General features: G+C 36.9%; 1 protein-coding gene across 1 annotated transcript in view; it reads right to left on the bottom strand.

Moving 5' to 3' along the window:
* The window catches only part of LOC144968076 (uncharacterized), a 34,218-nt gene that overhangs the window by 11,358 nt on the left and 9,213 nt on the right, over positions 1 to 13,647 (bottom strand). Inside the window, exons 3-5 of the mRNA XM_078906059.1 lie at positions 11,663 to 11,829; positions 10,023 to 10,143; positions 1,091 to 1,898 (exon numbers count right to left, since the gene is read on the bottom strand). Coding sequence (XP_078762185.1) covers positions 1,091 to 1,898; positions 10,023 to 10,143; positions 11,663 to 11,829 — 1,096 coding nt within the window. The remainder of the gene's footprint in view (positions 1 to 1,090; positions 1,899 to 10,022; positions 10,144 to 11,662; positions 11,830 to 13,647) is intronic.

Here is a 13,647-nt window from a genome sequence, read left to right as displayed (position 1 = left end):
GGTAGGGTTTTTTTTGTAAAATGGCTTGGATCACATGAAAATCAATTTTAAAAACGTTTGAATTGTAATCTGAAATCATTTTGTTGCCGGTTAACATTGTTACTCGCTCATTTCACCTCAAATCAAACACCGTACTGATTTTGGTTTATCTAGTAAACTTCCCAATAAGAATGTAGTGAAAACAGTTGTCATTGAGCTTTTGGTAGTTCACTTTAGACGCACGTATAAATGGTTTAAAAGCTACATTTACAGTGTCGGCCGAGGAAAGCTCTAATCCTGAGGTGATGGGAAATAATATAGGGTTCGTAAGAGGGATAACTGTGATTTTGAATTTTGTTGTCCTGTCAAAAAGTGATCTTTACATTATTAATTCTAATGAGTAATCTATTCCATGGTATTTCAATGGCATTTGGATTCGTAATAAAACCCTAATAATATAGATAAAATAAAGTACTCTCCAAAATATGTGACTCGCTTTATAATGATAATTTATTTTCATTATGGAGACGATGGGTTTTTTGCCATATTGACAGATTGAACTAGTTGGTCGGACGAATATCCACCACAGATTGAGGCCCATCATTGCTCTCTGGAGAGCTATTAGATGGAATAGCATCGTCGTCAGGGGGAGATAATTGAGGAACTGAATTTTCAGTGTCTCCGCCAGTTGCTAATCTGTCACCAACGGAGAGATTGTTGACATCCGTGCTAAAATCGGGACCTTTATCAATAGCTTCTTCATCATTCGAATCAGACCTAGAACGATAAGATGTGCTTTCCTCCTCATCCTCAGTCTCCCTTGGGATGAATTTATCATCGCTCGTTAGACCAATGGAGTCTTTGATCTGAGGATCGGCGAAAAATAAACGAGATATGCTATTTTCTTTTTCTGGTGAGATTGCATCTGAAAACCCACCACCGGATAGCGGCGATTCGCCGGTTGGTTTGTTGTAAATATCCTGGAAGCTCGGCCCTTTCGGAGGTTCGAATCCCTTGGCGAGAGAGCTACCGAGGGCACCATCGCTTCCTTGAACAAAACTTTTGGCATTACGGGGATCTGCATTAATGAGAGCTGCACCAGCAAGCTTACCATCGAGGTTGAAGAAATTTCCCGTACCGATACTACCGAAAACGGACGGGAACTGGCTACTCCCGAATCCACGATTTCTGTTTTCGTTTCCATTGAAATTATTGAACTTGTTACTCGTGAAACCGCCTGGTCCTCTATTTTGAGAATTTTCTTTAACAGGTTGATTATTGGCCGATGCTCCAAATACTCCAGCTGTGTTCAGATTGTAGTTATTATTGCCCTGACTGTAAACATTATTATAATCGCCGTTGTTATTTTTGGTGTTGCCCATATCCGTAATCCTGTCATTTCTGGGATTGTAAGAATCGAAATCAAAATTCGATGCATCGCCGTATCCACCAATCAAATTAAACTTATTATCGATACCATCCTCGTCAAATGTATATTTCGGATTGTTCTTATTGCCAACATCAAATTTAGCGGATGGATTCTTATTTTTGTTATTCGAATTCTTTAGTGTATTCGAATTTTTAGGAAATGTAATTCCGTTGTTTGGCGGCTTGAATTGGTTTTCGTTGTTACTTGGGTAGGTATTATGGTATATGTTACTTCCTCCCTGATTCTTTGAACCGATTTGAATATTCGGATTACGATTCACATTGGGTCCATTTTTATTGACGATGTCGGGTATCAGAAGAGATGGGTCTTTGGTCTGTTGTGCCACGGAGAGATCAATGGGTTTGTTTGGTCCCAGAGGTGTTGGTTTAGCAGGGGAGGGGAGAGGAAGAGAGACGGGCTGGCCTCTCCCGATGACGCAGCATGCTAGAGGTTGTTGGTTTGAACGTCGAGATGGCCACCCTTCGTATACCTGGAAATGAAAGATATAGAAATGATGAGTATGGATAGCCTGTGATGGAATAGCTGTCATTTTATTTATATCGATAGGTTTACGGTGATGGTAACGAGTAAGTCAAAAATATATGAGTATCGATAGTTCGAAGATGACGTCACTCAGGCCTTTGTTATTGTTTTTGCCATCCGCGTTTGTGAGTTGTTCTCACTAAACTGTATTAACCAGACTATAAAAGTTCATGGTTACACAGAGTTTGTGTGTTGCTCCGTTATACTTCCGGATGGCAATGTTGTGAACTCCTTGGCCAAGCGCATTCTATCTATATCTATATTGAATCAAGACGCTTACAATTTATCTTATAGATAGTATGTAGATGTTGTCACTCAGGCCTTTGTTATTGTTTTTGCCATCCGCGTTTGTGAGTTGTTCTCACTAAACTGTATTAACCAGACTATAAAGTTCATGGTTACACAGAGTTTGTGTGGCTCGTTATACTCGGATGCATTTGTGAACTCCTTGGCCAAGCGCATTCTATCTATATCTTATTGAATCAAGACGCTCAATTATCTATAGATAGTAGTAGATGACGTCATCAGCCTTGTTATTGTTTTGCCATCCGGTTTGTGAGTTGTTTCACTAAACTGTATTAACCAGACTATAAAAGTTCATGGTTACACAGAGTTTGTGTGTTGGTCCGTTATACTTCCGGATGGCAATGTTGTGAACTCCTTGGCCAACCGCATTCTATCTATAAAAAACAAAGAAACCATCTCTCCCCCCCCCCCCAAACAAAAACCAAAAAAAAAAAAACCCATCAAAAACCAACAACAAAAGACGCAACAAAAAAGCAAAACAAGACAAAACAACCCCCCCCCCCCCCCCCCCCCCAAAAAAAAAAACAAGAAAAAAAATCCCAAAAACCAACAATCATGACCAACACCAACAAACACAAACATGTTTGGATATTTTAGTTGTGTATAGTTTGTCAGTGAAAGAACTTTACCTCTATCGCTATCAAAACAAACAATAATGGCTGAGTGATGTCAACCGAATAACACCATTTTTATCTGTTCAAACGCATACCCTTTATGTATTAATGACCTATCGTCTCGAAACGGTAGCAGTGTCAAAAATTTATTTTAAATTTTAAAAAGACGAGAAATGTATAATTATATTTTTTGTCACTTGAAACGAAAAAAAGAACAATATAAAAACTTGAGCACGGTTTCCTCGAAGTCGTCGGAACGTGCGAAAAGTGTGATAAACCCATAGTTAGAGAAAACTATACTAAAACAAATAATAATTAAACATTTTGGACATTCGATTGAGTTCGTGGAAACCGTGTTTGATCGAGGAAACCGTGTAATGTGTTCGAGGGAACCGTCAGTTCGAGGAAACCGAACCCCAGTGTACAACTACCAATAAAACGAAAGAAGTGTAACCCAAGTCTCTTATTTTGAAATATTATATTTCAAATTTATAGCATTAAAATCACCACAACATAATACCGTTTTGAGAAGACTGATCACACGTAGAGTCAGAAAAATTAAAGGTTAACGGAAACGTGAACATATTAGCAGGTCTGATAAATGGATATAATTTTGGACTTGATTTAACATTATTGTAACGGACACCATTTTCGTTGGTTTGGGAGTATTTCCATTACAACAATGAGCCCACAAACATTTGGATTTTCAGACCTGCAAATAAGTACACGTTGGTTTACGGCAATCTAGAAAGATCCAATGTATTGTCCCCATTTTTGATTAATCGTAATTGTAAAACTTGATGATATACATTAAATGAATTAATACTACACTCGTAGAAACCATCAAGCCTTGATAAATGTTGTTTAAGTCTTAATAATCTTCAACAGTCGTAACGTCACTTTCCTTGAAATGACGCATGATAATTTAGTAACTGGCTCTAAACTATCGGAACAATGGCGGACGCCCTTATGCTATATTTCTCCGACGAGCATAAAAGCGTATCCAGAAGGAAAAAACAGTATAAATCAGATCAGGTTTTGACTTTAACACATTCTGATCACAAGACATATGAGCAGTTCGAGCCAGCATGAAAAATAAAAAGTACAGATTTTCTTTGTTTAGAACCAATATGTCCGCCGTTGCTGGGCGACGTGACATCAGACTATTGAGTCCAATTGTCCATCTATAATAGTATTCACCTAAGGACACAACTAAGGACATAATCCGGACAAACGCATTCCCTCTAAAATATTTTAAAGGTTCGTTAGAAAGGAAAAAAAATCGTCTGTAAACGTGACACATGCGAGTGTTTTTTTTTCCTTTTTATCTTAATGGTTAGTGCTAGAAATTAATTTGATAACTGAAAGATGTTTTACAGATTGAAAAAAAAAAGAGGTTTTATATAGGGCAATATTCACTAAATGTGCTCAAAGTGCTTTTACAAGGGGTCCCTGGCAAACAGCAACACGTAACATGTAGAACGAGATGTGACGCCTATTAGGCGATGTTACAATTTTTTTTTCGACAGAGATAACGTTTTTGACAGCCAGGTACTCATTTTACATCTGAGTACGGTGAGAGAATGTGAGTAAAGAGTCTTTTCCAAGGTCTAAACTATGCGCCGAGCGAGCGAAGCTTGATCCCAAGACCTTCCGATCCGAAAGCGAGTGTCATACCACTAGACCACATAGCCGCACATCGTTGAGTACTAGATGAGTCCTTAATGAGTTCGAGAAATAATCTTGGTGGCTGAAACCGTAGCCATCTTATAGATGGAATGAAGATGACGTCACTCAAGCCTTTGTTATTGTATTTTGCCATCCGCGTTTGTGTGTTGGTCCGTTACACTTCCGGATGGCAATGTTATGAGCTTCTAAGCCAAGCGCTTACTATCTCTAGCCTGACACTGACCAAACAATGACCTCAAAAGACAAGTCTTTGGCCACAAAAGAAAACAAATCGTGATTTGTAATCAACAGTTCAACCAATGGAATCACTCTTTTCCTTGAGCACTACTAACAGCAACTCACTAGACGCGTCAGGATAGTTACACGCAATTTTGTGTGTTGGTCCGTTGTATTTTCGGATGGCAATGTTATGAGTTTCTTAGTCAAGAGCATACTATCTATAAAGTTAACGATGGCTGCGGTGAAAGATGTTTTACAGATGAGATTGTCCCCTCAATAAAGTTGATCCATTTAGAGTAACACTTTTACAAATCACCACAAAATGTCTTTTATTTCTAATATGAATTATCTTAACTATATAATAATAATAATAATAATAATAATAATAATAATAATAATAATAATAATAACAACAACATCAACAACAATAATAATACTTTATTGCATCCCAAAAAAGGAAATTATTTTATTCTTTAATTTTTTTTTTTTATTTTCGGTTAAAAAAAATAATACAATCAATCTGTAATCCAAAGCGTGAGTAATATCCGAAAGAATTTTGTAGAATGCCTTGGAGCCGAACCTGATATTATTATAATATTTGCTCGCTAGGTTTAGCGAAATTCTATAGGGTTCAAAAATATGTAGGTAACAAGAGGGCAGCTATGTGGTCTTGTGGTATGACACTCGCTTTTGGATCGGAAGGTCCTGGGTTCCATCATCGCTCGGCGCATAGTTAAGTCCTTGAAAAAGGCTCTTTACCCACATTCTCTCACCGTACTCAGGTGTAAAATGAGTACCTGGCCGTTAAGAGTATTGTCTCTGTCGGGGAAAAAAAATGGTAATATCGCCTAACAGGTATCATGTTGCGTTCTACATGTTACGTGTTGCGGTCAGGGAACCCTTGTAAAGAGCTTTGAGCATGTTTAGTGGATATTGCGCTATATAAAAGCTCAAGTTTTGTTTTCAAGGGGTATTTCGCTAAGTGTCAGAAAACATGAAACCAACTCTGGTTTTCTGATGTTGATATTAACAGAGATGTATTGATAGAATGAAGTTGACGTTACTCGGGTCTGTAGTGTTATTGTTTATTGCCATCCACGTTTATGAGTAATTCTCACCTAACTGTATTATCCAGACTATAAAAGTTCATGGTTCCACATAGCTTTGTGTGTTGGTTCGTTATACTTCCGGATGGCAATGTTGTGAGCCTCTTAGCCAAGCACATACGATCTATATCATATGATTGTTATTATTGTTATTATCATTATTATTATTATTACTATTATTATTATTATCATTATTATTATTATTATTATTATTATTATTATTATATTATTATTATTATTATTATTATTATGACTATGTATGACTATGATTATGATTATGATTATGATATTATGATTATTATTATTAATATTATTATTATTATTATGATTATTATTTATTATTATTATTATTATTATTATTATTATTATTATTATTATTATTATTATTATTATTATTATTATTATTATTATTATTATCATTATTATTATTATTACTATCAATATTTGCCTTTCTATTTTATTGATTTTACTTACTTGATTTGTTGATGAAAATATAATATTCTTGTATTAGTTATATTGGCAATTGCTAAAAATAAACGTCTGAATCTATATCTAGGATAATCCCTTTCTCAAAATATTTTGCAATTTCGATATTAGCAGCTAAAACAACAAGAGTTGTATTCTATGCGTACTTACTTGCAGGTCTGATAACCAAACGCAATTATAGGCTTTATTTAACATTGTTGTAATGGACAACATTGTCTGTTGGTTTTAGAGTGTTTCCATTACAACAGTGAGCCCATAACAATTTGGGTTATCAGACCTGCAATAGTAAGTATACGTCGGTTACATCTTATGAAATTCAAATTATGTAAGTAGTTAGTTCCTGTTTTAACATTGAAAAAAATATCATGTACGCGTAGTTTATAGTAGTGTGGCTATGTGGTCTTGTGGTATGACACTCTCTTTCGGATCGGATGGTCCTGGGTTCGAGCCTCGCTCGGCGCATAGTTGAGTCCTTGGAAAAGGCTCTTTACTCACATTCTCTCACCGTACTCGCGTGTAAAATGAGTACCTTTCCATTAACAGCGTTGTCTCTGTGCGAAAAAATTGTAATATCGCCGAACAGGCATCATGTCCCGTCCTACATGTTAAGTGTTGCTGTTGGCCAGGGACCCCTTGTAAAGCGCTTTAGTGGATATTGCCCTATATAAAAGCTCATTTATTTTTGGAACAGTATTACGGGATGTGCGTTTGTAAAAACGATAAATTCCGAACGATGAGAGGTATAGAATAAGATCATACTCCTTCAAAACGCATTACCATTCCGTCGGTAATCAGAAGGTCTGAGGTTCGATCCTCAGTCGAGGTAGACTGATTTTTTGGGATGTTTTTTATCCTGTATTTTTCTTTCTTTATTTGTCTGGCACCTTTCAAACACGTTTGTTCAGATCTTTATCATTCGATTCCGTTAGAGGCTATGCTAAACAGGTATATGAAGTTGTATTGAAATCATCACGTTTTAATCAGTTAATGGGAGTAATGATATATTGGGTAGAGTTCGTCAATCTACGAAAATGTGCGGCTATGTGGTCTTCTGGTATGACACTCGCTTTCGGATCTGACAGTCCTGAGTTCGAGCCTCGTTCGGCGCGGAAAAGGCTCTTAACTCACATTCTCTCAACGTATTCAGGGTGTAAAATCCACTAACCATACTCAAAGCGCTTTACAAAGGGTCCCTAACCAATAGCAACGCGTATCATGTAAAGCGAGGCACCACGCCTGTTAAGAGATATTACATTTTTTCCCGACAGAAACAACGCTTTTAACGGCCAGGTACTCATTTTATACCGAGTACGGTGAGAGAATGTGAGTAAAGAGCCTTATCCAAGGACTCAACTATGCGCCGAACAAGGCTCGAACTTTGTACCTTCCGATCCGGAAGCGAGTGCCAATCCACTAGACTACATAACCGCACTAGTCGCTTTACAGTGACCCAGTTTCTCATATTGGCTAAAATCAGCACATGCAGCTTCATTCCCAGCTAAGCGAGGGGGATAACGTTCCCAATCCGAGAAATCTGTTGCTTTAAGTCGATCTCAGCCAATAAGAGCCAATCCACTTCCGTGGTCAGGAAAGCTAAGGTCAAGGGCATTTCACTCGGGTCGTCCCGTTAAATAGGGTAATTTCGCCTCTATGGGACATTTTTATTCTTGAAATTGGAGCATTTTGAGTGACCCTACCTTTGTTGTAGTTATTTTTCTGATTAAAAGAATTGACGTTTTAACAAAGGAAATACTTGACACAAAACTAATATATATATATATATATATATATATATATATATATATATATATATATATATATATATATATATATATATAGACTCTAATTAAGAAACAAAGTTTCCCCTTCAGGCAAAGTTACCCCGATTGACGGTACCTACTTGATTGGATAAATCGGACAAAAAGTCGGACAAAACTGGGCCCAGTTTTAAGGAAGACATCCAAAAACTGAGTCAGATAGAGGAGTGCTGTTAAGGCCATGTGTTCCACAAAGGAATCAAGAGGCTAGTGTTGCATTTATTAAGTTTTTTGAAAATATTAATCTTGTTTTTCACAATGATGTTGCATTTTTTTCAAACCATAAGTTTTCCGTGAGTTTTTTTTTTTGTTAGAGAGTTTTTGCCAAGATGAGGGTCATTTAAATCGATTTGATATTTGAAGGACGAGTTTACTGGTCAAACTTTTAAATATGGGTTTTTCCTGAGTACGGAAGTATAATTTTGTAGGTGTGTGTTTAAATTTTGATGAGGGTGCCACTCGGGTTTCTTGTTAAAAAGCGCTTGGTTTGTTTGTCTTTCATTTTACACATGAGATATGTGATTTTCACCGGAAATATAGGATAAAATTCGACGAGTTCATATTTGCAAGCCTAACAGCCAAAATACGCTTCAACAATCATGACGTCACTTCCCTCGTAATTACGCATGATAACTTAGTCACTGGCTTTAAACTATCGGAACAATGGTGGACGCCCTTATGAAGTATTTCTCCGACGAGCATAAACGTGTATCCAGAGGGAAAAAAAACAATTATAAATCTGATCAGGTTATGACTTTTACACATTCTGATCACAAGACATATGAAAAGTTCTAGCCAGCATGAAGAATAAAAAGTATCGATTTTCTTTGTTTAGAACCACGATGGCCGATGTTGCTGGGCGACGTGACATCAGACTATTGAATCCAATTGCTGTGAGTTCAATATTGTAAAGGAAATACTCCCAAATCGAAGCAAAATATTGCCCATTACAACAATGTTAAAACAAGCCCATAATAGCGTTCGATCATCAGATCTGCTACTATGTGCACGTTGGCAAAGATTAGGCAACCCAAGGATCATAATTTGGCCCTGAAGGTGGTATTCGAAGTTTACATGAATTTTGCTGTTGTTGTTATTGATATTATCAGAAGATAACATTTGCACACATTCAACTTGTAAGTGGTGTAATTAGACATTGAGACTGTGCGCTTGGTTAAGAAACTCACAACATTGCCATCCGGAAATATAAAGGACCAACACACAGAACTAAGTGTAATCATGAACTTTTATAGTTTGAATAAATAGATAGAACGAAGTTGACGACACTCGGGTCTTTGTTATTGTTTTTTGCCATTTATGTTTTTGAGTAATTCACACTAAACTGTATTAACCAGACTATAAAGGCTCAAGGTTACACATAGTTTTGTATGTTGGTCCGTTAAACTTCCGGATGGCAATGTTGTGAGTTTCTTAGCCAAGCGCATAATGTCTATAGATGGTGTGCGCTTGCTAAGAAACTCACAACATTGCCATCCGGAAATGAAAAGGACCAACACACAAAAGAAGGTCTACCTATAGATGGTGTGCGCTTGGCTAATAAACTCACAACATTGCCATCCGGAAATAAAAAGGACCAACACACACAACAAATTCTATCTATAGGTGGTGTGCGCTTGGCTAAGAAACTCACAACATTGCCATCCGGAAATAAAAAGGACCAACACACAAAACTAGGTGTAACCATGAACCTATATAGTCTGGTTAATACAGTTTAGCGAGAACTACTCTTAAACCTGGATGGCAAAAGACAATAGCAAAGAGCTGAGTGACGTCAACTTCGTTCTATCTATAAGGGTGGTAAAGATGCACTTACCGCAACAGATCGACCGATCAGCGCATCGGCACCATAACCAGTGGATGCTCCAGGAAGAAATACAGTGTCATTGTAAACAGTCCCATCCTCGAAAGGCTGGAGAGTACTGATGTGGCCAGAACTGGGGGCAAAGTATTTGGATCAAGTCAGTATAAATGTCTTTAAAAGTTAGGTTGATAAATAAATAGATAGTTAGACATTTGAATGAATAAAAATATAAATAAATAAAAAATAAGTGATTGTATACAAGACGATGGTATTATTATTATTATTATTATTATTATTATTATTATTATTATTATTATTATTATTATTAATTATTATTTTATTATTATTATATTATTATTATTATTATTATTATTATTTTATTATTATTATTATTATTATTATTATTATATATTATTATTATTATTATTATTATTATTTATTATTATTACGTGATTAATATCATCACTAGCTTCATCATCATCATCATCATCATCATCATCATCATTATTATTATTATTATTATTATTATTATTATTATTATTATTATTATTATTATTATTATTATTATTATTATTATTATTATTATATTATCATTATCAATGCCAAATAACCCCATGATTTGTATTTGCCCAGCAGGTGTAATGTCTTGTTCTAATTGTTCAGCGTTACTGTTAGCTTGAGACGGGTTGTAAAGCGCTTTGTGATCAGTTAACGGATAATTCGAATATAAATCTGACATTTATTTTACTCTTACATCCGTTCAAACTATGAATCCCAACAAGCTTCCTTGTGGACGATTTGTTTTGTATTTGACCAGATTTCGGTACGCCAGTAATAAAGCTACATGAATATAAATGGAGTTTTTCTGAATGACATTTCAATCAAATGATTTGTGTTTATCATCGTACTTGTTTCCCACGGGGACCATTGACAGACCATTTTTGTAAGAATCACAAAAATAACTTGTTTATTTCGATATAAATATATCGAGTTTGACATTGATTATGTACTTATAACATTATCTACGAAAAATGAAGATTTATTATAACGCGTCTTGTATTAATTTTTTGCGTATGTTTAGTTTTCTATTAATAAAAAAAAACTTGAAAAAAAATAACAACCTCGAGCTTTTAATAAACGCAATATTCACTTAATGTGCCCAAAGCGCTTTACAAAGGGTCCATAGCTCACAGCAACACTTAACATGTTCTTACACTCTTGCTTTTTGGAAATCGAACTTTGTTCCCAACGCTCACTCGCAAGCTCGTGCAGTGGTTTGGGAAAACGGCCGGAATTCCAAAACACACTCACAAGTTATTGAGCGGCTATGTGATCTCGTGGTATGACACTCTCTTTCGGATCGGAAAGTTCTGGGTTCGAACCTCGCTCGGCGCATAGTTGAGTCCTTGGAGAAGGCCCTTTACTCACATTCTCTCACCGTACTCAGCTGTAAAATGAGTACCTGGCCGTTAACAGCGTTGTCTTTGTCCTAAAACAATTGTAATATCGCCTACCAGGCGTCATGTCAGGTCCTAAATGTTAAATGTTGCTGTTGGTAAAAGGCCCATTGTAAAGCGCTTTGAGCAGGTTTAGTGGATATTACCGCTATACAGAAGCTCAATTTTTTGGGGCTATTTTTAAAGGGGCCTTACTTGTATCCGTAGTCTCCTCCGATTCCCGAACAAGCCGGTAGAATCTCCCCGTATGTTTTGAGTCGAAAGTGATAAAAAGGGCCATTGTTGTTGTTGTATCCTTGGGAACGAAATCCTGCCAGGTTGAAGATGACCTGGACCTTGCCCCGGTTTGAGCAACCTGGACCCTGTTGATTGAAAAAATGGAAAACAGAATATATTTGTTGAACCCTCCCCCCCCCCCGCCCCCCTCCTTACTACCCATAGGAAAACCGTCACATTCGTTACGATGCAGCCAACATTTTTCTCATTCTCATTTATTTTGTAATTCATAATAATATTTGAACAAAAATGTTTGCTATCTTTAGTTAAAGTATATTAAAACTGTGTTGAAGAGCTCATTTAGCAGAAATAAATATGTATAGGTGCGGCTATGTGGTCTAGTGGTATGACACTCGCTTTCGGATCGGAAGGTCCTGGGTTCGAGCCTCGTGTTCGGCGCATAGTTGAGTCCTTTGGAAAGGCTCTTTACTCACATTCTCTCACCGTACTCAGGTGTAAAATGAGTACCTGGCCTCTAACAGCGTTGTCTCTGCCCTAAAAATTGTAATATCGCCTAACAGGCGTCATGTCCCGTCCTATATGTTAAATGTTGCTGTTGACCAGGGACCCTTTGTAAAGCGCTTTGAGCACATTTAGTGGATATTGCGCTGTATAAAAGCTCAATTATTTATTTTATTTATATAGCAAGAACTAACAGCATTTGTGTTTGAATGAAATAAATCTATTTTTGTATATGTTGGGTGTAAAGTTTTGGGGACAATCCGGAAAATGGACTGAAAGGAGAGAGTTAATAATACTGTTACAACTTAGTAACTTGTGCGGCTATGTGATCTTGTGGTATGACACTCGCCTTCGGATCGGAAGGTCCTGGGTTCGAGCCTCGCGCTCGGCGCATCGTTGAGTCCTTGGAAAAGGCTCTTTACTCACATTCTCTTACCGTACTCAGGTGTAAAATGAGTACCTGGCCTTTAACAGTGTTGTCTTTGTCCTAAAAATTGTAATATCGCCTAACAGGTGTCATGTCCCGTCCTACATGTTAAATATTGCTGTTGACCAGGGACCTCTTGTAAAGCGCTTTGAGCACATTTAGTGGATATTGCGTTATATAAAGCTCAATTATATTATTATTAAGTAGTAGTCTTTCAGAGCCTTTAGACACATGGAACCGGAGTTTATCCCTGTTTCTATAGCGTGAAACGGACAATAGCAATTGCTTGCTACTCTTTGGATAGGACGCTAGTCTATCGCACAGTACTTTCCGCCAGATCTAACAGACCCAACTACCCAATCACTGTTGTTGGGTGGACGGGTTAGAAGGTTAGAAAAAATCTCGGCTGTACCCGGGATCGATCTCGGTCCTTTTGCGTGTGATGCGAGTGCTCTACCAACTGAGCAATCGGGATCCCAGCTGCAACTAAACTAGAGCTTTTATCACTAAAAGTCCTCAAAGCGTTATATAAGGGACCCTAACCAAAAGCAACACGAAACATGTAGGATTAGACATGACGCATATTAGGCGATATTATTTTTTTTTCTGACAGACAACGATGTTGACGATCAGGTACTCATTTTTCACATGAGTACGAAAAGAGAATATGAGTAAAAACCCTTTTTTAAAGCACTCAACTGTAACCATCCGCTGCTCATAGCGGGACTCGTACACTGTGCCTTACGATTCGAAGGCGAGTCATAGCACAAGACTAGATGGCCGCACTAGAGCATTTCTATTTTTTTCAAGCATTTGATATCAAACAAAAGGCATCGGGTTTAAATACAAATCATGTACCTCAGGATGATAATTTGATGATCTTTGTTTTTTATTTGTATTTTTCTTTAATGCTCTGTCTGACATTTATTCATACACACTTTATCAGATCTTTTTCTTACACCAGATAGATTACGTTCATCTTATCTTTATTTATTTATTTCTTACTTACTTATTT

This window comes from Berghia stephanieae, chromosome 3, assembly GCF_034508935.2.
Source record: "Berghia stephanieae isolate SIO BIC M18660-M18661 chromosome 3, UCSD_Bste_1.3, whole genome shotgun sequence".
NCBI classification, from domain to species: Eukaryota; Metazoa; Mollusca; class Gastropoda; order Nudibranchia; family Aeolidiidae; genus Berghia; species Berghia stephanieae.
This window is presented reverse-complemented; position numbering and strand designations above follow the sequence as displayed.